The sequence below is a fragment of the Coloeus monedula genome (genome assembly GCF_965178545.1).
Source record: "Coloeus monedula genome assembly, chromosome: Z".
NCBI lineage: Eukaryota > Metazoa > Chordata > Aves > Passeriformes > Corvidae > Coloeus > Coloeus monedula.
Genome location: NC_138822.1, coordinates 35,283,793 through 35,304,683, shown reverse-complemented (window position 1 = coordinate 35,304,683; position 20,891 = coordinate 35,283,793). Strand labels below are relative to the sequence as shown.

The 20,891-nt window shown below is 41.1% G+C and overlaps 1 protein-coding gene across 5 annotated transcripts in view; it reads right to left on the bottom strand.

The window, feature by feature from the left end:
- UHRF2 (ubiquitin like with PHD and ring finger domains 2) overlaps nucleotides 1-18,660 on the bottom strand; it is a 78,969-nt gene extending 60,309 nt beyond the window's left edge. For all 5 annotated transcript variants that reach the window (XM_082301937.1, XM_082301938.1, XM_082301939.1 and 2 more), the window contains exons 1-2: nucleotides 18,127-18,660; nucleotides 4,296-4,538 (exon numbers count right to left, since the gene is read on the bottom strand). In XM_082301937.1, coding sequence (XP_082158063.1) covers nucleotides 4,296-4,538; nucleotides 18,127-18,279 — 396 coding nt within the window. In that variant the 5' untranslated portion in view covers nucleotides 18,280-18,660. The remainder of the gene's footprint in view (nucleotides 1-4,295; nucleotides 4,539-18,126) is intronic.
- Between the last annotated feature and the right edge of the window lie 2,231 nt (nucleotides 18,661-20,891).

The following is a 20,891-nucleotide window of genomic DNA, read 5'->3' as shown; positions in this document are numbered from 1 at the left end:
GGTTTGAAAGCACAACTGACATCAGTTTCAGCTAACAAGTTTATCCCATTAAAGGAATACTTCCTGCTTTACTCTTTCCATTCCTCCTCTTCAGATAACTTCCCAAACTTATGGTATGTAAAATACCAACATGTATTTTTATTCTTTCTTAGAACCTACAGTATTCAAAGTACAGCTTATTACCAAGATGATAATTTCAGCTACATGGTTAACGAATCAGAGAAGGACAGCCTTATTTCAAATCTATCAGTCTATTTTAAACATAAACAGTGGACTCTGGCACTTCTAGAAGGAACCTTCAAGAAGGCATCCCTATGCAATCTTATGTATTTGAATTAGTAGCAGCTCAAAGTGGTGCTTTACCTCCTCTTCTCCAAAACACAGTTGAATGAGATACACGCTACTAAGGATTCCCCCATCTACTGCTACTTCTTGCAACCAGTTATGGAAGTCCCAAAGGAACTATGTCAGCCAAGGTAAAATCCATCATCTCCAGATCCAGAACAATAAAAAACTGAAAAAAACAACCAACCAAAAAAAAAAAAAAACCAACCCAAATACATCAGTGCAAACTCCCTTAACTATTCCTCTATAATGCATGCATATGTAAATTTGATGTGAAATATACTTCCCCATGCTTGCAAAGAGTAAGAGCAAATAATCAAATAATTATTACCACAGACTTCTGAGGAGCATAATACAACTATTTTGTGTGAGTGGTGTCAGATTTAAGAACTGTTTTATTAGTAGCTGTTTGTGAACAGTATTAAACAAACACTGATTTTAATTACAGATTCCATTTGGTTTTTATTCCAAGCTAGTGTTCTTGGCTAAAATGTTTCTGCTGCAGTCAGAGTTTTTTGGAAGAAAAATTGACCATGTGAGAATCAAAAAATGAAACATGCATGTGCTTCTGAACGAGCTGGTTTTTCTAACATCATGTTGTATGCCCAAACCAGTGTTACTGTAACTGCTCTCTTACAACTCATCCTGTATTCGTCTTTTTGGCCACTGCTTAGCCAAGGTAGTGTTCTTCACTCACGCCAAGTCCATCCTGGGATGGCCTCCCAGGTCTTAGACCAGACACCACTAACAATTCTTAGTAACAAGGAACAAGAGTCGCACATAAATCCATCCACTACTAGTCCTTCAGAGCCCATAAAACTATATCAGATGTCAGGTACAACTGGGATATAAAACAAGCTAAAATATTCTGATATACATAATATACAATGACCACACAGAGGAACTCTGTTTAAATCACTATTTTAACCACCTAACAATAATATAATTATTACTAACTTTTATTTCCTGTATCAACTCTACCATTATTTTTTTGTTTGTTTTTTATAATTGCTGGTTCCATGGCTAACTTTCCTTGGGGTAGCTGAAATCAGAAAGAGAGAACAGTGCACAGAGGTTGGGACTACCCATAGCATGGAGTAAGTAACAGGTACCTTGTTGAGTCTAGCTCTGTATGAAGATCCAATGAGGCACAGGACTTGGCTCAGATAGAGTAAGTTGTAGCAAAATAATTCTTCCAGTAAGTAAACAATTCCTTACTGTTTGACAATGAAATCCAAGATCATTAAATATATCCATCCACCTATTTAGTCACCTAATGTACCTTAGTTTATTAGGCCCTAGGCCTTTTTTACTGACTTCCATTAAACAAGTTTATGGCCTCTGAACTACAATACTGGGTAAAAATACATTCTTCAAAGTTTTCAAATATTGTAATTAGAAATCCTCTGTATACATTCATACTGTTATCTACAGATAGCAAACAGTGAAATGACTACACCCTAATTTTTCTTGAGGCATACTGAAAACACACTGTTGACTGAAAAGCTAATCACTTCACAAGTAATGAAGAAGAAAGTGTTAGGTCTCTCGAATGAAACATCACAAAAATTTCAGCTGACTTGACAAAATAGGTTTCCTTGGGTATGCTTGCTGGTATCAGCATTCTCTGTTATATTTTCTGGTTTAATCCTGAACAAAACAGCTAAGAGACTACTTAACTACTGCTAAAGTTAACACTGTTAAATTAACTAGTTAATTTAACATATTGAAATTTAGCATTTTTGAAAAACATGTATTTTAGTACTCTTTTCCTCAGATCAGTCTATCTGCTATCCCATCTCCCCAGTATCCTCCCCATCTTTTCTCATATTACCTTTTACACTTTTTGACTAACGGAAAAACTTCAGAACTGAAGTTCTTCCCATTGTAATAAATGGACATAAAAGAAAAAGGAAGCACACAAGCTTGTGTCTCCATATTGAAGCTACTCATTTTGTGACTCCCTGATTCCTCAGAGAATGAACAGAACTCCAACTGACATTACCTTGTATACGTGCGGCAGCCTCTGATGCATTAAAGCTACAGAAATTTGGCAGAGAATGAACGCCCTTACATTCCAGCTGGTCTTCAGAGATCAGAGGGCTGGGTGCCACTGGGCTTGATTTCTGATTAATTCAGCACTAAGTCTGGTTGTGCTCAGTAACATCCACAATCCAGATTCACCAATAGTGCAGTTTTACTGAAGCAACAGGAGGAGGGTTCAGGACTGCCAGTGAGCAATGCACTAACTACGGAGTGTTAATATGTGTCATGACAGAAAATACAGTAACTGAGCTCCGTTAGCACTATAAACACATATATTCATATATAAAAATAAATACTCATATATACTAATAAATATCCATATATACTAATACATACTCATCTATAATAATAAATATTTCAAACATCAATAAATACTCATATGTGAGTGTGAATAAATATTCCTGGGTCTGCTCCAATGTAACTTGGAGGTACAAAGCCCACCTAAATGCACCCCTTCAGGGGAGGAGGAGAGACACAGTCCATCAACCTATCCCAAGCAAGCAGAGGCGTTTTCCACCTGTCTTCTATCCCAAAAATACCCCTTCTATATTGTAATTTTTGGTCCTACCCAAAAGAAACAATTTCATGTTACCAGTGGGGTTATGGTGACTGTGGTCTTACACAGAGATGCTCTCTTTTCATCTGCATTCCTAGGTGTGTGAAAGTTAATATGCAAATACGACATAATGCAGATCTTAGTAACTTTTGGTCAGAACTTACAGCTGATACAGTTGATACAAAAGGTAAAATAAACACTCCAGTCCATCTGATGAAGTTGGCTCACTGACATCAACCGGACAGCCTTTGTGCACATCCATATCTCCACAAAGAAAACAGACTTTTAGCAAGGCTTGTTAAACATGGTGAAGGGGGAGTGAGGCTAAGGGCTGGTGCAGGTGCTCCTCTGTGCCCCACTGAAACAACACGGCCATGCGGCCTCTGCTTCACACCAGACATCGCTCCATCCTTAGGCCTTGCTTGAGGCAGGTGCAATATAAGCCAGAGGCCCAGCTCATGGTTTTCTCAGCCAGACTTGTCAATTCTTCAAGGACTTTAAGGCAACACTGTACTAAGTCTGCCCATTTACTGCAACCTCAACCTCCTTTTCCTTCTCTGTAATTGTGGATGTTTTCCAGCAAAACAATTACTTCCACATCTATATCTTATCTAAGAGAAATACCCAAAGAGGAAGTGAAATGCTATCATTCCCTACAAATAGATATACATAGAGATATTCATATACACACGTCCTACTAAATATTCAATAAGCTAGCAATCTGGAAACTGCCCATTTTCTGTTTAAATTAAAGTTCTGGTACACTGATGTAATCCTGCATGACAATACTGAAAAATTCAACAAGGTACAAAACTAAATGAATACTAGGTATGCAATTCCTAAAAAACCTACATTAAAAAAAAGGAATCACTACATAACATATAGCTTATAGAAACTGTGTATTTCTACAATTTGTCTAGTTCTAATGCAGCACTGAAACATTAGTACTATAACAACCATTTGGCAAGCTGGAAGAAAAAATAAAGATAAAAGCTACACTTTAACACATTTTCCTTATTATTCCTTATTAGTTTCTTTTGTCCACAAGAAAGTACTTGTTTCACAGCTACTCTAAGAACCTTTCAAGAACCCGCTTTGAAGAACACAGTGCATCAGAGTTTGAGAACTCTCCTGAAAAGTGAGCTTGGTACATGGACATGCTCATGACTCTCCAAGAGTCAGTTTAAATTAAGTGAATTTCATTTAAGCCAAATTGGGGAATTTTATCAAATCATAAAAGAAATCAATGAGGATACACTCTTCGATACAATAAAACAATACATTTTCAACAATAAAATTAAACCCACAGGAGTGAGGCAAGTTTCCAGCTTTTAAAGCTTGTACATACCTTGTACAATCCAATGCCAGGATCAATGAGAAATGAGCGAGATGATGTAGATGGCTGACTAGGTGATCCACTGTTTGTTTTTTTGACTTTGTTCTTGCAGTTGGAAACAGCACAGGGATTGACTTCTCCATCCTGATCTGTCACAGATGCAGTGGTAGGAGCTTCAGAATCAGAACGTATCAAAAGCTGAACTATGTCATTTAGTCCAACATTGTAGTCAAATAAAGTGTGTCCATCTTCTAGCTGTCAAAAAGAAATGTGTACTTGTAAAACTCTACCTTAAGATACCCAAGTAGTTTTCAAATCCTCTTTTTATAGATAATAATTGCACAGACCAGAAGAGGCAGCCATATCTTACAGATAAATAAAAACCTATGTCTTGAGTATATGAAAAATCAAACTCATCAAGCTAACTAACTGCAGCCATAATTTCATTCAATGAAAATCACTGGAAGGCTTGAAACTAGAAACACATGTCTACAGACTAGTGTTACCTGCCTACAATAAAGCTAAGAAACACCAAAAAATGACAAGTTGTGCACCAGGAAATACAGGAAGCAGTACTGCTGCTTTGCTCAGTTAAACACCCTCAATGACCTAGAGCATCTTTGAAGCAGAGATTTGATTCACCCGAAAGTATAATGCATTGGTCTGAAATAGCAAAATTAGAACTAGCTACATTTTACTTCACATCGCAGTGGGAGAAAAACACGCATGACTAAAAAACTCTCATGCCTTTCCAAACTATTCTAGCAGCAAAAAAGTCACCTACCCTCTTTTTCAGGAACAGGTGGTACTTTCGACACCAGTTGATGTTTCATGAATCTTTGCAAACAGAACTGTTTTCATGAGCTTATGGCCAGTATCCACAAGTATCCAGCACAACAAGAAAAATGGAACAAGAAGGAACAGAAAAGAAATAAAAGGAGCACTTCCCCAGTTTCTCACTAATATAGTTTTCTGTAACACTCAAACCATCTCAGTATAGATGAAAGTGGAATCCATATTTCTTTCTCCATCCCCTCTGCTTTTTCAAAACAACTCTAAAGAGCAGGGGACAGTTATGAACAGAAGCTGACAGTCAAGAAATGAACCAGTTCTTCTTCCATTAACTTAAAATCTGTGCAAAAAAACCTAATTCTCTTTACTGATGAAAACTACTGTACCCACAGCTGGGATCTGTAAACAGGAGTATTCATAGCTTGATTCAAAGTAATTGAAGCTGACACAGCTGTCTGGTCAAGAACCTTGTTCAGCTGCCTGTTTTCAAACCAGTTCAACACAAAGCACACAAAACCATACTGAAGATTTTCATGCTGTAACTATTAAAGAAATGCAAGTCTTAAAGCAGAAATCTCCAGTAACTGTGATTGTCCAGGTGACTACCAACACCACCTCATATGCCTGGGCCTTCAGGGCTGGAAGTTCATACAGAGAAGAAAGCTGCTTAAGTACCCTTTTCTGTACAACCATATCACACGTTCCTATACTTCTGACAACTCTTTCACAAAGGGCATAGGAGTGTTCTTGCAGCCCTATTACAATCCAGATTTGGGGGCTTTTCACACCACAAGCATTTTCACTGTTAATAAGCTTAAAGCATTATTCTTATATTCAAAGTACAAATAAACCCAAAACAAAGACAAATACTGACACTGCAAAAACACACTGAAGGGGATATCCACATAGCTGGAGTTGCTAATGCTTCTGATCACTACTCCTGGCCACCTTTAAGATTAAACACCTACCAAGTGATGTTTTTTTGGTTGCAAAGTGGTTAAAAAGTTCAGCAGCACATCTGCAAAACAGACCAATTCTGAAATAATTAATAAATTGGATACTACTGGAGACATGTAACTTATCCTCCATTTTTCTGTTCCAACTGGACTGTATAGGCTGTGGCAGAGATTACAGTATAGTTCCTAGAATACTGTGGGGTATGACAAAATCTTCTGAAAGCTAATGTGCTGGAGAGAAAATGATAACTTTGCTCCTAGTAGACCAAATATATGTAAGAAACACACAGATGAGAAATTGCTTTCCTGTCTTTGTTCCTGTTCTCTCAGGACAGGTCCTGTGCAGAGTGACAGAAAAATATTTTGAGGCACTGCAGTTTAAAGTTAATTCAGTAAATATGTAAATCTGAACAGCCTGAATTATCTACAATAACTAGGTAAACAGTGTTAACACACAATTAAAAAGACATCCTGCAGCTAGTCTTTGCAATCTATTCTTCAGTTACGACTGCAGAATAAGTTACGTTATTGATTCACAAGTAAATTCTCTCTATTAGCATGAAAGGTAAAAAGCCTCCAAATTTAAAAAAAAGAGGGAGAAAAAGGAATTTGTCCAGAAATAGTTATATTTAACATATGCAGAAACAAAGACATAACAAGGCTAGACCTTGAGTAAGAAGCTGCCTTCCCTAACAGCATACACACACCACCATGCACAGACTACCTATTCCTGCACAACAGTAAGAGAAGTCTCCTCTCTGTAGGTACTCAAAACCCACCCGGGCAAACTCCTACTAACCTGTTTGAAGTGGCCCTGCCTTGGTGGGCGCGGGTTGGACTAGATGACCTCCAGAGATTCCTTCCATTCCTAAATACTCTGTCATTTGGTGAAGTCAGCTTTGATGAACATGAACTAAATGGTCAGCCAAATAAACTGATGACTGCAAAGTTGTCTAATTAAGAGAATTTATAAAAAATTAGACTGTTAGATGGATAAGAAAGCGGTTGGATGGTGGTAGCCAGAGCGTAGTGGTCAATGGTTCAGAGTCCAAATGGACATCAGTGACAAGTGGTGTCCCTCAGGGACCATACTCAGACAGGAGTTATTTAATTAATCTTCATTAATGATGCAGACGATGGGATTGAATGCACTCTCAACAAGTTTACAGATGACACCAAGCTGAGTGGTGCAGTTGACACACCTGAAGGATGGGATGTCATCCAGAGGGACCTGAACAGGCTGGAGAAGTGGGTCCATGGGAATATCATGAGGTTTAATAAGATCTATTGCAAGGTGCTGCACCTGGATCAGGACAACCCCCATTGCCAGCACAGGCTGGGGATGAACAGATCAGAGCAGCCCTGCCCAGAAGGACTCGGGGGTGCTGATGGATGAGAGGCTGGACATGACCCAGCCATGGGCACTCACAGCCCAGAAAGCCAAACGTGTCCTGGGCTGCATCCAAAGCAGCGTGGGCAGCAGGGCCAGGGAGGGGATTCTGCCCCTCTGCTCTGCTGTGGTGAGACCCCACCTGCAGTGCTGCATCCAGCTCTGGGGTCCCAGCACAGGAAGGACGTGGAACTGTTGGAGCAAGTCCAGAGGAGGCCAAAAACACGATCAGAGCAACGGAGATGGAGCACCTCTCCTATGAGGAAATTCAGATTTTTCAGCCTGGAGAAGACAAGGCTTAAGGGTAACCTAATTGAGACCTTCCAGTTCCCAAAGGGAGCCTCCAAGAAAGATGGAGAGGAATCTTCTATAAGAGCATGTAGTAACAGAGCAAGAGGCAACGGCTTCAAACCCGAAAGGGAACAGGTTCAGATTAGATACTGGGAAGAAATTTTTTTCTGTGAGGGTGGTGAAGCACTGGAACAGGTTGCCCAGAGAAGCTGCGGATGCCCCATTCCTGAACTGTTCAGGGCCAGGCTGGATGGGGCTCTGAGCAACCTGGTCTATGAAAAGCGTCCCTGCTCATGGCAGGGCATGTGGAACGAGATGATCTTTACAATCCATTCCAATCCAAACCATTCTATGATTCCATGATCTGTCAAAGTGACTGTGGTTTGTTTTGTCCCCTCTGTTTTTATCATTTATACTCTTTGCAGGAATATTTTATGACACCAGATTATTCTGTGACTAGTGAGGTCACACTTGAGTCTCAAAGCACAGTAACAAACATAAGATGACTATAAGCACACTTCACATGAGGCAGGTTGTAATGTCTGGCAACCTGATAGGTCCTGTTTACAGCATGAGCAAGAAGTCTGTTCCTGAGCATGAGCAACTGTATAAATTTAGACCAAGTCAATACACTGCAACAGCATCTGCTTCTAGAAACAAAGCAGAGCAACACAGAAACTCAACCAGTAGAATCAATCACGTGCTTTTTGATTTGCAAGAACTGATGTGTGAATCTGCAAGTATACCTATGCCTAGCATTACTGCATCACTGACAACTGAAATCATTGGAGTAACAAAGTTGGAAAACAGCATTTAAAGAAATCCATTTCACAAAGGAGAGCAGAACTAGATGATGTTTTTTCTTGAATTTCAATAGACAATTTTATCCCATTTTGCTACATAAAGATACTACGAAGATTCCCTAAAAATATGTTTGCATGGACAGAACACTAAAAGAAAAGAAACAAACATTACATGTTTAATAGCATTTAAGGTCATTTGTCATTCACAAGTTTATATATGCAAACGAGAAACAAAAGCAATCACCCTAGAACCAGATATTCAATCTCCTTCAACTCAGCTATGATTTCTTAATTGGTGATTAGAACTGGTACTAAAGCAAAAATAACAGAACAGGCAATTTCATTTATGAAATTTTACTAGCTGTTCTGATCCTACTGCAGTAGGAAAAAAATGCGTTTGTTTCCTTAGCAGTAGATTTCACTTTGTTTCAATTCCTCTTAAAGACGTGCATGCTTCAAAAGCCTTTAAGGCTTCATTAACATATTCTGAATGAAATGACTCTGAAGAGCAACTAGCTTTACTGCATCTAACACTCAGTACTACTCTAAATTAAATATAACTAAGTAAGTTAATAAATAGATCACATCTTTCAAATGTATTTTCATCATCATATGTTAGAGACACTATCAATTTCAAAATACTCCTAGGGAAGGCTGTTATAAATACTTAAATGTAACACAGCACTGTGTTTACACTACTACTCAGGAGCAGCTGCAGCAATGCAATACCAGAATTGAAAACTACCTACTATTACTCTTAGAAGAACTGTCTTGAAACACCAAGCCACAAATTACCTTAAAAGCATGTAGAAGCTGCACTTATGTGAACATGAAGAATCATGCAGAGTGTGGTATGATACTGCATTACTTGGGGAAAAAAAATTTGCCTGGCAAGTAATTTACCAATTACTATCCCATCAACTATAAGTCCCAGCAGAAGGACAGCTCATTATGGCTTTTACAGCATGTACCAAGACCTCCCAAGAAAGAATTTAGTAATTCTTTTAAGAACACATTATCTATTGTTTTTATCTTAATGTGTGATCCAGGAGTGGGGTGACCTTAATCCAGCCATTCCACTTGACAATCCAGATCTTTAATCACTTATGAAAGTGTGCCTTAAAGCATTGTCTGAAGTTTTCTTTTCCAAGAGATGTGCCTGTATCTAGTAATACAGATGAAATAAACTATAATGAATGCAGACGAGCTCTTTAATTAACAAAGCATAATGAAAAGTTTAGTGACATAAATCTTATTCTACACAGGCATTACATGCACGATGCAAATTTAACAGGAAATGCATAAGGGTAAAGAGCTTCAAGCTCAAGTTCAGTAAAAAACCTTGGTTAAGAGTTTGTCAGGAGTTATCCAGAGGGCATGAGTCTGAAGAAATCAAGAACCTGTAACTTCCAGCTGGGTACTTATTGAAAGCAAGCTAAGTGGACTTCCACAACTTCTGGTATTCCCCATCTTAAAATTCATGTACAAACCTAACTTTTTCTGCCTGTAGAAGGCTGTTGGAATTAAATTCCACAGAAGCATTCAAATATATCTCTAACCAGCATCTAGTAACTGAAAACTCAAAATCAGGTTTTCAGCATGTAACAGTGAGTTTTGGGCAATGGGACTGGCTCAGGCCAAAAAAGTTTCAATAACCTTTATTACCCAACACTGGGCCCTCAGTTCATAGACTTCAGCCATTCTCAGAGCGTGCTCCATTTGCTTAACATTTTCAAAGCTGAAAGAGAACCTGACTAGTATTTTTAATTTCACATGGAAAAACTGTAACCTGCACCTGGATTATCTTGTATCTGAAAAGAATGCTTAAGGACTCTGGTATCTTAAAATTCATGTATTAACAACATTCAGAGTAGTAGGCACATGGTGAGGTTTTTACAGTAACTGTACTGTGACACTGTTTCACATGGAAGTAGTTGTCTCAGCTGCAACAGAGACAAAAACTAAATAAAGGGGGAATCTAGCAGCCAACCACTTAAGGAAGTTAGTGTGTTTATAGATTTAGGCTGTCTTCAAGTGCTTGCAACTCTAAGAGATCCACTCAAGCAACTGTAGTTTTAAAAGTACTTGTTACAGGTTCCATACAGTCTGCTGTCAAAAAATAGATTGTCCAGTGATCATTCTACTAAAACATCCCATACTCTTCTGTCACATGGGGCAGTTTTGATGCCATCAGTGACCTTTTTTATACATGTATAACTGTTGAATGACCAAGATATTTCCAGCCCTGAACCATGAAACCCCTAAAACAATCCATTATATTAAGAGGATAAGAAGGCAAATATCTTTAAGCAGAGACTGCACATCTACAAGGTTTACAAGCTCCTTCTCATATGTCTGCAGCAGACCAGTTCTGAAGTGTTGGCTTGACTATACCCTCTCCACATTAAAACTAAGGTTTTTACATATATACTCTGCAGTCATAAAAACACTCTGTTCATACTGCTTTTTCTCTGATACTCCTGAAAGTTTTCACCTAACTCTCACCTCCTTATTGCTTCTGGCATTTTTAGCAGAGATCCTGCAATACAATAATACAAACCAAATAGCAACACCTATCAGTGTCATACAAAAACTAACTAAATAGGAAGTAACTTCTATCTTGCTTGAAAACAAATACCAAAGAAACCCTGGGTCACCATCAGAAATAAAAAAGAAACCCTAGGTTAGCCTTACTAGTGCTTTTTGTCCTGATTCAGATTTTATGGCTTGCTGCTAAAAATAAACAGACACAAATGACAGACCATTCCCTCATTTCAAGAAGGAGAATTTACTCATCAACTAAAAAAAACCCATAAAATCATTGCTCCACCTTTGCTCTCTCTTTCGAGAAACACATGAGTAGGTCAATTATCTGGACAACCAAATTCTCTGACAGGCTGTAGATCCATATTCTAGATCCAAAACAGAATACAGACAGACCACAACATTTCGTAACACAGTAACCAAAGAAGTTATTAGTGTCTGGAGAATACGGTTAAGACTCAGTTCTGTCAATTTCTTGCCACAAGCTTCACATTTCAGAGCAGCCTACAAGAACATTTGAAGATACCATGCCACCAAAAATCCCAACAACAAGGTGACACAAACTAGAATATGCGCCCTTTTGACTGCTTCTGTGTGTTTTACAGCAGCTTACAACTTGTCCTGGACTCAAGGAAAAAGGCAGTTATAACACTATAGTATCAAATGATTTACTGTCAATAAACCATATTTTAAGTAAGAATCATAGTCTCACAGAGACTCCCACAGTCTCAACAGAAAGCATACAGCAGAAAGAATTCCTAGGTAAGGAAGAATATGGAAGCTTCCATATCCTAAAAAAGGCTTTTCTACAACTTCAGTTACAACCAAAGAGTTTGATCGTACCACAGTGCGAAAGTCTGGCATGCTATAAAAAGCCACACAACATAGGAAGAAATTACAGAATATTGTGGCTGACATGGTCTGCAATTACACATCAATCTCAGTATAAACACCACAATAAATGTACATTAGTCATCTTTGTACTCAATCAACAAGACTAGCTTTCTCTGGGAAGACATGGATACTTTTCCTGAAGTTCTGTACCTAAAATTAAGCACAAAAGCCTACATTCACCAATGAACAAGAGGGTTTTACACCTTTTCTACAAAACTGTTTGCGAAGTGTATTGGTGGTACCAACATATTTTACCTTTTGGTCTGAAATAAATACAATCCAAAATAGATTCCAGTGTACAAGATTAGTACACAAAAACAAATGAAAGTCAAGAGCTGCAAGTAAAGTCTTCTTGACTTTATCAGAAGATCATGGGGACGGCAGCTTGCTCAGTATCAATTTATAACTTCAGGGAGTTCAAGCCTGCACCTCTTCCAAGTTAAACTTTTTAAAAAGCAGTTCATGTTTTGAAGATTATTTTTTCCTGTATTACTGAGATACAGAGAAAAAAATTGTTAATTTAGATAAAGTAGTTTCTTCTCAGATGCAACTCTAAATCTCATTAAAGGAACATTTGCTCATTAACTTCTAGCTGGAAGATAAAGTTAGAGCAGCAAGGTTTCTTTTCTTTTGCTATACTAAGGAGACTTCTAATTAAGTAAATAAAAGTTCATGGTATCTTCTGGATACTCTTTGGGATTATTTGATTCTTTCATTAAAAAAAAATAAAAGCAAGCATGTCAAAATATAAAGCTGCACAGAGATCCTCAGCAGCATGGAAAGAGTCATCCATCCCTGTGCTGATTAGATGAGAAGGGTCAAGTACCTCCCGTATGATGGTATGGGCTTCTATAGCAAAGGCAACTGAAGTTCAGCAACAGTGGTGCCAGCGAGAGCAAATGGCTATCTGCAGCTTGTGAGGACACCTGTAATGAAGAACTGGATATTATCTCAAGCTTCCATAATCAACAACAAAAATCTAAAAACCACATCAGAAAACCCCCAACAACCAACTATGTTTTTACATAATTTTACAGTTAAATAATTAGGAGTAGAGATTTAATTAACAGCTTTTAAAGAAGAGAATCCTCTCGTAACTTCCATCTTATTATTGATATCAACATTTGATCACATTTCATCATGGAAAATCCTCATCTACTTGTCAGGATAGGCCCTGCATGAGGTGTGTTCTGCATCTAAGGGTTTGTGGAGTTCTTTATAATATAGAAACATATTAATTTTCTAAGAGTTTCCAGATTAATTTTAAAAAGTGTATGGACTAAACTGTCCAAAATAAATTATTTGAACGTATGACTCTCAAGTGATGGTGTGACTCTTGGGGATGTCCTGTGCAGGACTAAGAGTTGGATTTGATGAACACTGTGGGTCCCCTCCAGCTCAGCATATTCGGTGATTCTGGAAGTAAATATACATGCCATAAATACAGCCTTAAAGTTGGCTGCAAGTTCTTAGATGTTACGTAATGCTCTTCCAGGTTCCTAATGCTTAAGTAATACATACAAAACTGTATAAAGTATTCTGTTTTCACTTACGCTTCTTTGCTTTGCCTTCAGTTCGTTTAGGTGCTTTAAATAATAAAGACAATCATACCCAAGAATGGTAAATTGCATTAGTAGACGTACAGCAACAATTTTAGAAGAAGATGGTTTCAGTAAACTTCTGCAATCATATAATAAAAACTCGTTCACCGGCCTACCAAACTTACTATCAGGTAAGTTTTGCGTATAACATGAATTCACTATGTTGGGAATTTTGGCATGCAGTCAGATCATATGTGACCTGAAGAGTCCAGGTGACTCCCCTCATGCTACAGAGCTACTTGTTACTGGCTTCATCAAAGAATGACAGTTACTTCCCTTCTACTGTTTCTTCAAACTGCTTCTCTAAAATAAAAAACTTAACTGCTCCAGCGGAAGATTTCTCACCCCAGATTTCTGCCTGAAGCAGATGGGGTTTGGACAGCTTCAGCTGAAAATGTTTACAATTTTCCAAACAAAATAAAGCTGGGAAGAGTCTGTGCTAAGAAACTCAATTGTTCTATGAATAGGCCTAGCACTCCCATTCTTGAGGGAAACACTTCACAAGTATTGCTTTTCTAGCCTTCAGGAAATTCACCCAAGTTGTAAATATTAAGAAGGACTTAAACATACCATTTACAAACCTGAAGTTTGGAAGCTTAAACTCACATAAGATTCCATCCACCACTCATGTGCCAGCCCAGGTCACCCAGAAGCTAGAGGTCTCGTATAATAAAGGCATGCCCTATTGCCAGATTTTTAACTGTGTGTTTTACTGAAGCTACTTTACCACAAGCATGTTCTCATGCAAAGCTGAAGCTCCTCCACTCCTCTTACCCCTCTACTGTTTCAGTTAAATTTTACAGAAACACAACTCTAAATACTTGGGCATTACACCATGGGTCTGACAAACTAGACTTTAAATATTCAACTTGCACAGCTAAGTAACACGATGCATACTACCATACTTGTTTGCGCACAAAAGCAGAGCTGAATTTCTTCCAGTGAAGCAGGCCTGATTTGCAGCAACTTTCACCTCAAGTAAATAAACAGCTTCAATATTTTCACCTCCTCCTGCTGACTTCAGTCTCCCATCAAACAGGTCAGGAGTGGTTTCCTCACCAACAAGATTAATGACTTCAAAAGTCGTTTCAGTCACTGCCTCCTACATACACTGGCAAAGAAACCTTTGGGCTCCAAAGTCTTTTTTCTCCTACTTTGGTAAGAACTATAGAAAAGACATTGAGATAATGGGGTTTTTTAACAGTAGACATTTACAAAGTTTCACCAAATTCAAATTGGAACAGGGTGGGATGGGATGATGAGAGAAGACAACAAAAGACATTAGTTCTTATCTTCCACAAACAGTAGATATTGCTAAAATACAACAGTGTGCATGTTTAGTTACATGAAAAACAGAAGTAGGTATTAATACCCTCACAGTCTTACAGAAAACCTTAAGCTCTCTGGTATGTTTTCAAATTTAAACTTCCATATATTTTTACTGCTTTATTTTTCCAGCATTGTAACTGAAAGCTGGAAATCCCACAACGTCTGCAACTTAGTCCTACAGAAAATCTGCTCTGGTAGGTCAAAATGCCAAGATATCTCCTTCTCTTCCATGAATAAACTGAGAACTTCTATCCTCAAGAACGGCTTCATAGGCTTTCCAGTTAGGAGAAAGAATATGCTGCTGGAAGTCAGATTGTTGTCTTGCTTTTCTGAATTTCTCTAAGAATGAGTTTACTCAGAGTCAACATGTAACACAGTAAAATATTAGATGTAAATAAATAGTCTGTGGTGGAGCAAGGTTAAAACATGTTTTATTCCAGCATAAGGAAATATTTGTGGCCCTTTAGGAAAATCCTTCCAGGCAATGATCCACCATCTTCACGAGGGAAAGCAAGAGACATCACTGCAGGTTTCTATGTTCAGTAGACTTCTCCAGCTAACTGCAAAGTAGGCTATTGCACCACAGTCAAGAACTATGCATACATTATTATTCTCTTTCCTCTGAAAGTTCCACCTCAACCTAGAATATGGCTTGACTGCTGCAGCTGGTGGACAGTCATTCAGCTCTGCAGAAATGTGGAACCCCAGAGAACAAAGGATGTCCTGTACATGTTACAGAGTAATACTATCTTGGTCAATCTTCAGTGACACATGTGAATGGTAGGTCCTTCTGGCAGTAAAAGAACAGACATCAACCTATTCAACAGAGTAGTGCTATTCCTGGCATTAACAAGAAAAAACTCCAAAACAACAGTAATACAAAGTACTGCATTAATGACAACACTAGGTTTCCTCCAGTAGTTCTAGGTTATTTTAACCCTTAAAAACAGACATGTGAAGTACTGCTCACTTAAGTTCTTGCATTGTCTTTGAAGATAATTGTCAAGAGACAACAGCAAATTACAGTACAGCACATTAAACTGGATCCAGACATTCCTAAAAAACTGCAAAATAATGGCTCCAGCTCAAAATCTTAGTTGAAATTGTTCTCTGCTGCAAGCTAAGAACGTGATGCTGTTGAAATTCAGCCTATAAACAGTGCCTCACTTAGGTTTCTACATCTGTATAACCTCACATACTTCCCATTTTTAGGAGGACATTACTTAGCCAGGCTTCCCACCACTTGCAAGATCCAAGGATTTCTAGAAGTTCCCAGAGAGACTACAGTACACAGTACTCAGTAGCAGGATCATGGTTCGACTAACAGAATGTACAGATTTAACCATACTGAGCGCTAACCAGATAAACTAAGAAAAAGATTTCGCCTAGATAATATTTTCTACAATACATACAGCAATCTTCAGGGGTTTCTTAAGTTTTCACCTCAGTATACTGCTTTCTGTTCATCTCACATTTAACCAAAGTGCCCTTTTTTATTCTTAATATTAAAAGAATTATTATTTTATTTTATCACAGCCCTAAGAGAATTTAAGTTATTTCATTTCATGTTCTCAACACCCAGTTTTACTTGTGCAAAAGCAACCCTTCTGACCTTTTTTCTTATGAGCACCATTGAAACAGAAAAGCAACCCATAATCAAGAAGGAAAGTTTAGAATTAATTATTATAATTACAAGAAAATTAACATTTATGGGAAGTGAAACCATAAAACAGAATTCCCTAACTCTTCACTGAACACGATCCCAAGTGTGTCCTAAACTGGATATACTAAGTACCAAACTCACAAATGCTGCTCATGTAGTCAACTTCAGCTACAGTATTTCACTATCCCGTTTTCTCAAGCAAGACATCTGTTAACTAAAATGTTCATTGGTCTGGCCACTGTCAGACTACACAGAAAAGCACAGCTCATTACAGGCTCATCTTCCCTGCTTCTTAGATAAAGAATTTGGGGTAAAAACCTCGGGTTTGTCCTACATAAACCTCTATATCCAAAGAGGTATGCTAGCACAGAACAAAGCTAAGAAGGTTACACAACTCCAAGTCATGTTCCTTGACCTGGCCCTTACAGAAAAACATGTGATTGTACATAACGTTCCTTATAGACCAGCCCTCGCAAACGCTCTCTGTCACCAATCTGTAAAACATAAAAATCTAGTCATTTGCTATTGGTTCAAAATCTAGGCTTAGCATCTACCCACTAATGCTTGCATCCTGGTCAAGAGCTAAGTTTCTATTTCTTAAGTTTTTTCCATGTATTTGTAAAGATACACACGTTATCTCTTTTGAGGCAGAAATCTCACTGCCCTGCATTACTCAGCTTAGGTGAACACTTCAACACTCATCTGCTGTAAGAAGATGCATCTTCAGAGTCACTTTCCGTGAAATTTACCACACATCCGGTGCCTTTCGTGTCAGGTAATAGCTATGCTTCACTTTCACAACTCGAGCACTGCGCACACCTCGTAGTTTACGTAACGCAGCTTCAAAGGTTACACCCTTCAGCAAAGTTACAGCCTGGGGCGACATATTCGGAACAAAATCTCTCCATCACTCCAGGGCAGGGGAAGTACCACCTCACGGAACGCTTCCAGCCAGTCACCCCTGCCATACCGGCTTCCCGGGGTGGAGATGAAGCGCCTCTCTGGTCTGCCAGCAGTCGCCCTGATCCCGCCCGGGACACGCCGGGGCTCACAAGTCGAGGACACCGCCGCATCACAACTTCTTGCCCGCGCGAATTAACCCCGCGCCACCGCCTCTCCCCGCCCCGCCACGTGCGGACCCGAGGCGGCGTTTTCCCTGGAAACCTCTCGCGGTGGGCCCGCTTCCCGCCCTGCCCGGCCGGGTTGCGGCGGGGCGGAGGAGAGCGGGCGTAGCTCCCTCCTTCTCCCCGCATCCCTCCGGCTACCCTGTCACTTGGGCAGGATGAAGGCGGGGGCCGAGGGAGGAGCCTCCCACCACTCAGGTGGGAAAACAAACACACAAAGGGGCCTCGCCAGGACCCAGAGAAGGGTTTTACTCCCTGGGGTTTTTACTTCATAGGGGAAAACGGGGGTCCCGGAACATTCTGTCAGGGCTGGCTCCCCGCTGCCCTCCCTTCCCCCCAGGCCCGGGAGTAAACAAAAGCGGGAGCTCATCGAACGGCACATGGGTGGAGACGGGGACCCCCGAGCCGCACAAAGAGCCGGGCCCGGGATTAGGGGAGACCCCCGTGGGTCCTCACCTGCTTGCCCCGGTAGAAGAGGCGCTGGCGGTCGGGGCTCACGCGGAAGGTCTCCTGGATCTTCTCCCGTAGGCACTCGATCTTGGTGAGGCGGCTCAGGTCGTCGATGGTCTGGGTCTGGGTGCCGTCGATGGTGCGGACCTGGATCCACATGGTGTGCGCCCTCCCGCCCGCTCAGCCGGCCGCAGGCAGAGGGGGGGAGACCCGGGCAGGGGGTGGGAACGGGGTCCGCTCGGCGGGTGAGCGCCCACGGCGTGGGAGGTGCAGGGGAGGGGTCCGGACGCTCCCCCGCTCTTTGTTCGGCCCGGCGGGGCAGGAATTTCAAACGCCGCGGAGCGGGCGCGACCCTCCCGCCCGCAATCCGGGCCGCCCGTCCCGCTCAGCGGGGCGCGGGAGAGGAAAGGGGAGGCGAGCGGATCCCACGGCGCTCCCCGATCCCGCCGAGGCAGCGCGGGTCGCGGGGGGTGCCGGAGGGGCGGCGGCGGGCAGGGCTATGGAGATGCGCCGGGAGCCATCGCCCGGCCCGGGCACTGTTTACCGGGGAGCGCCGCCGCGCTCACATGGAGGTCACGGCGCCAACGCCGATCTCGCGAGAGCACCCGGCCGCGGCCGTGCAGACAGCACGGTGGGGCGGGGGCGGGGGGGGAGCGAGGTGGGCACGCGGCACCACCACGCCCCCTCCCGCCGCCCCCTCGCGCCGCGCGCGGCACCGTCCGCGCCGCCCGCCGGCCCCGCCCACTCAGCCCCGCGCGCTGTGCCCGGCAGGCGCGAGGCCTGCGGGGGGGGAGGGGTTGGCGCGCGCCGGGGAAGAAGCGACCGTTGGCGTCTCCGTGGCGGCGGGCGCGGCCCTGAGGGCTTTGAGGGCCCTGTGGCCCCGGCTGGGCCGGGCAGCGCCGCAGCATCCATGGGCAGCCCGGAGAAGGGGGCCGCTGGAGATACCGAGGCCCCAGCGCTTCCTAGGACATAAAGCTACGTGTAACTCTACCCTGAAGATACGTACTAATCCTGGCTGTGGATAGAAATACGGGGCGAGACTAGGGAAGGCAAGCTTCGTTTACACTGCGAACCTGGTGTGCGTTTGGCTTTCTGTATTTTTCTGCATTGGGTAATTCTGCAAATTAACACCAGGCAAGTCTGGAGTTACGTAGCTGTTGTGGGCTGGTCCTGGTGGGCAGCTGGGCCTCGCACATTCCGTTGGTCACTGTCGCAGGAGGGTGGAGAACAAAGGAAGAAGGTTAAAAGTGAGAAAATGGCCATCTAAATAAAAGTTTAATAGGTAAAGCCAAAAGCTGTGCACACAAAGCAAAATGAGGAAGTATTTCAATATTTGAAATTGACAGACACGTGCATTTAGCCATTTCCACAAAACCAGAGCTTTGTCATGTGTAAAGGTTACTTAGCAAGACAAGCACCTTAACTCCTAACAACCCACACTTCCTCCTTCTTATCCCAGCTCTCATTGCTGAGCATGATGCCAAGTGGTTTGGGAGGTCATGAGCCTTCCCCGCTGGGTCCCTTCCTAGCTTTGTGAACTCCTCCAGCTGCTTACTGGCAGTGTTGTCCCAAATATGGGTTCTTTAATCTGTTGTGTAAGAGGTCGACCTCTATGAGATACTTATTTCATGTTTGTGCAGAGGTGAACCCACAAAGCCAGCTACAGTCAGGCTGCATATTTCTACTTCGATAACACAGAAGTACAAGCCTAGTTTCTAATTACATGCCTATTGAATAGTTATTGAACTCAAAGAAAAGCCTAATTTCTAATTACATGCCTATTTAATAGCTATAGAACTCGAAGGGAAATTAAGGTTAGATATACAAAAGAAATTCTTTACTGTGGGGGTGATGAGACAGAATACCAGGTTGCCCGGAGAAGTGGTTACTCCATCCCTGGAAGTGTTCAAGGCCAGGTTGGATGGGGCATTGAGGAACCCAGTCTAGTGGAAGAGCCCTTGCCCGTCACAGGGAGATTAAAACTAGATAGTCTTTAAAGGCCCTTCCAAACCCAGCCATTCTATGATTCTACAATCTTTTGCCCATTTTGATGTAAAGGTACAATGTATTTTAAATTTACTGCTCATGTTCAGTGTGTGAGGGTCTTCAGCTGGAGGTGGTAGCCTAAGATTTAGAGGTGTGGTTTTCATGTAATAATGAGCTAAATTCATCTAAAGGACATGGGATTAGTTGATTTTGCTAACTTGAGTAAAATTTATCGTATACTGCCATACACAGTTTCCTACTTATCTGAATCTTTATGGTATTTGTAGTTCTCAGTTATCCACTCTGCAAAATCTTTTCCTTAAATCATTCATCATTCATGATTCCTCCCCTTTGAGACTTAAATTTCTCAATCTGAATGTGAGATCATTTGAGCCTCATTTGTTTTATCAAAAAACATCTCCTCTTGTTTTCTCTCAAATTCCAAGGGATTTTCCCATGCCAGCAAGTCCCACTGTATCTTTTCTCTTGTAATTATGGTAGTACTTCTCTTACTGTTCTTCATAAAATTTGAGAATCATTTAGCATTCATACTAGCCATCATCATTATTGGGTATGTTCTAGAAAGTACATTTTCACATGCTTCCATTTGTATATGTATACACTGTAAGACACAATGAACAATAAGTACCACCTGTAAAAGGATAAATAATCAACACAATTGTTTCAACTACCCTTTATTTCTTAACTATGAAGTTAGCCAAGAAAAATCTGCTCCTGTATATTTTGTTTATCTCCTGAGATATCTATGGTACTGGTCGATTTTC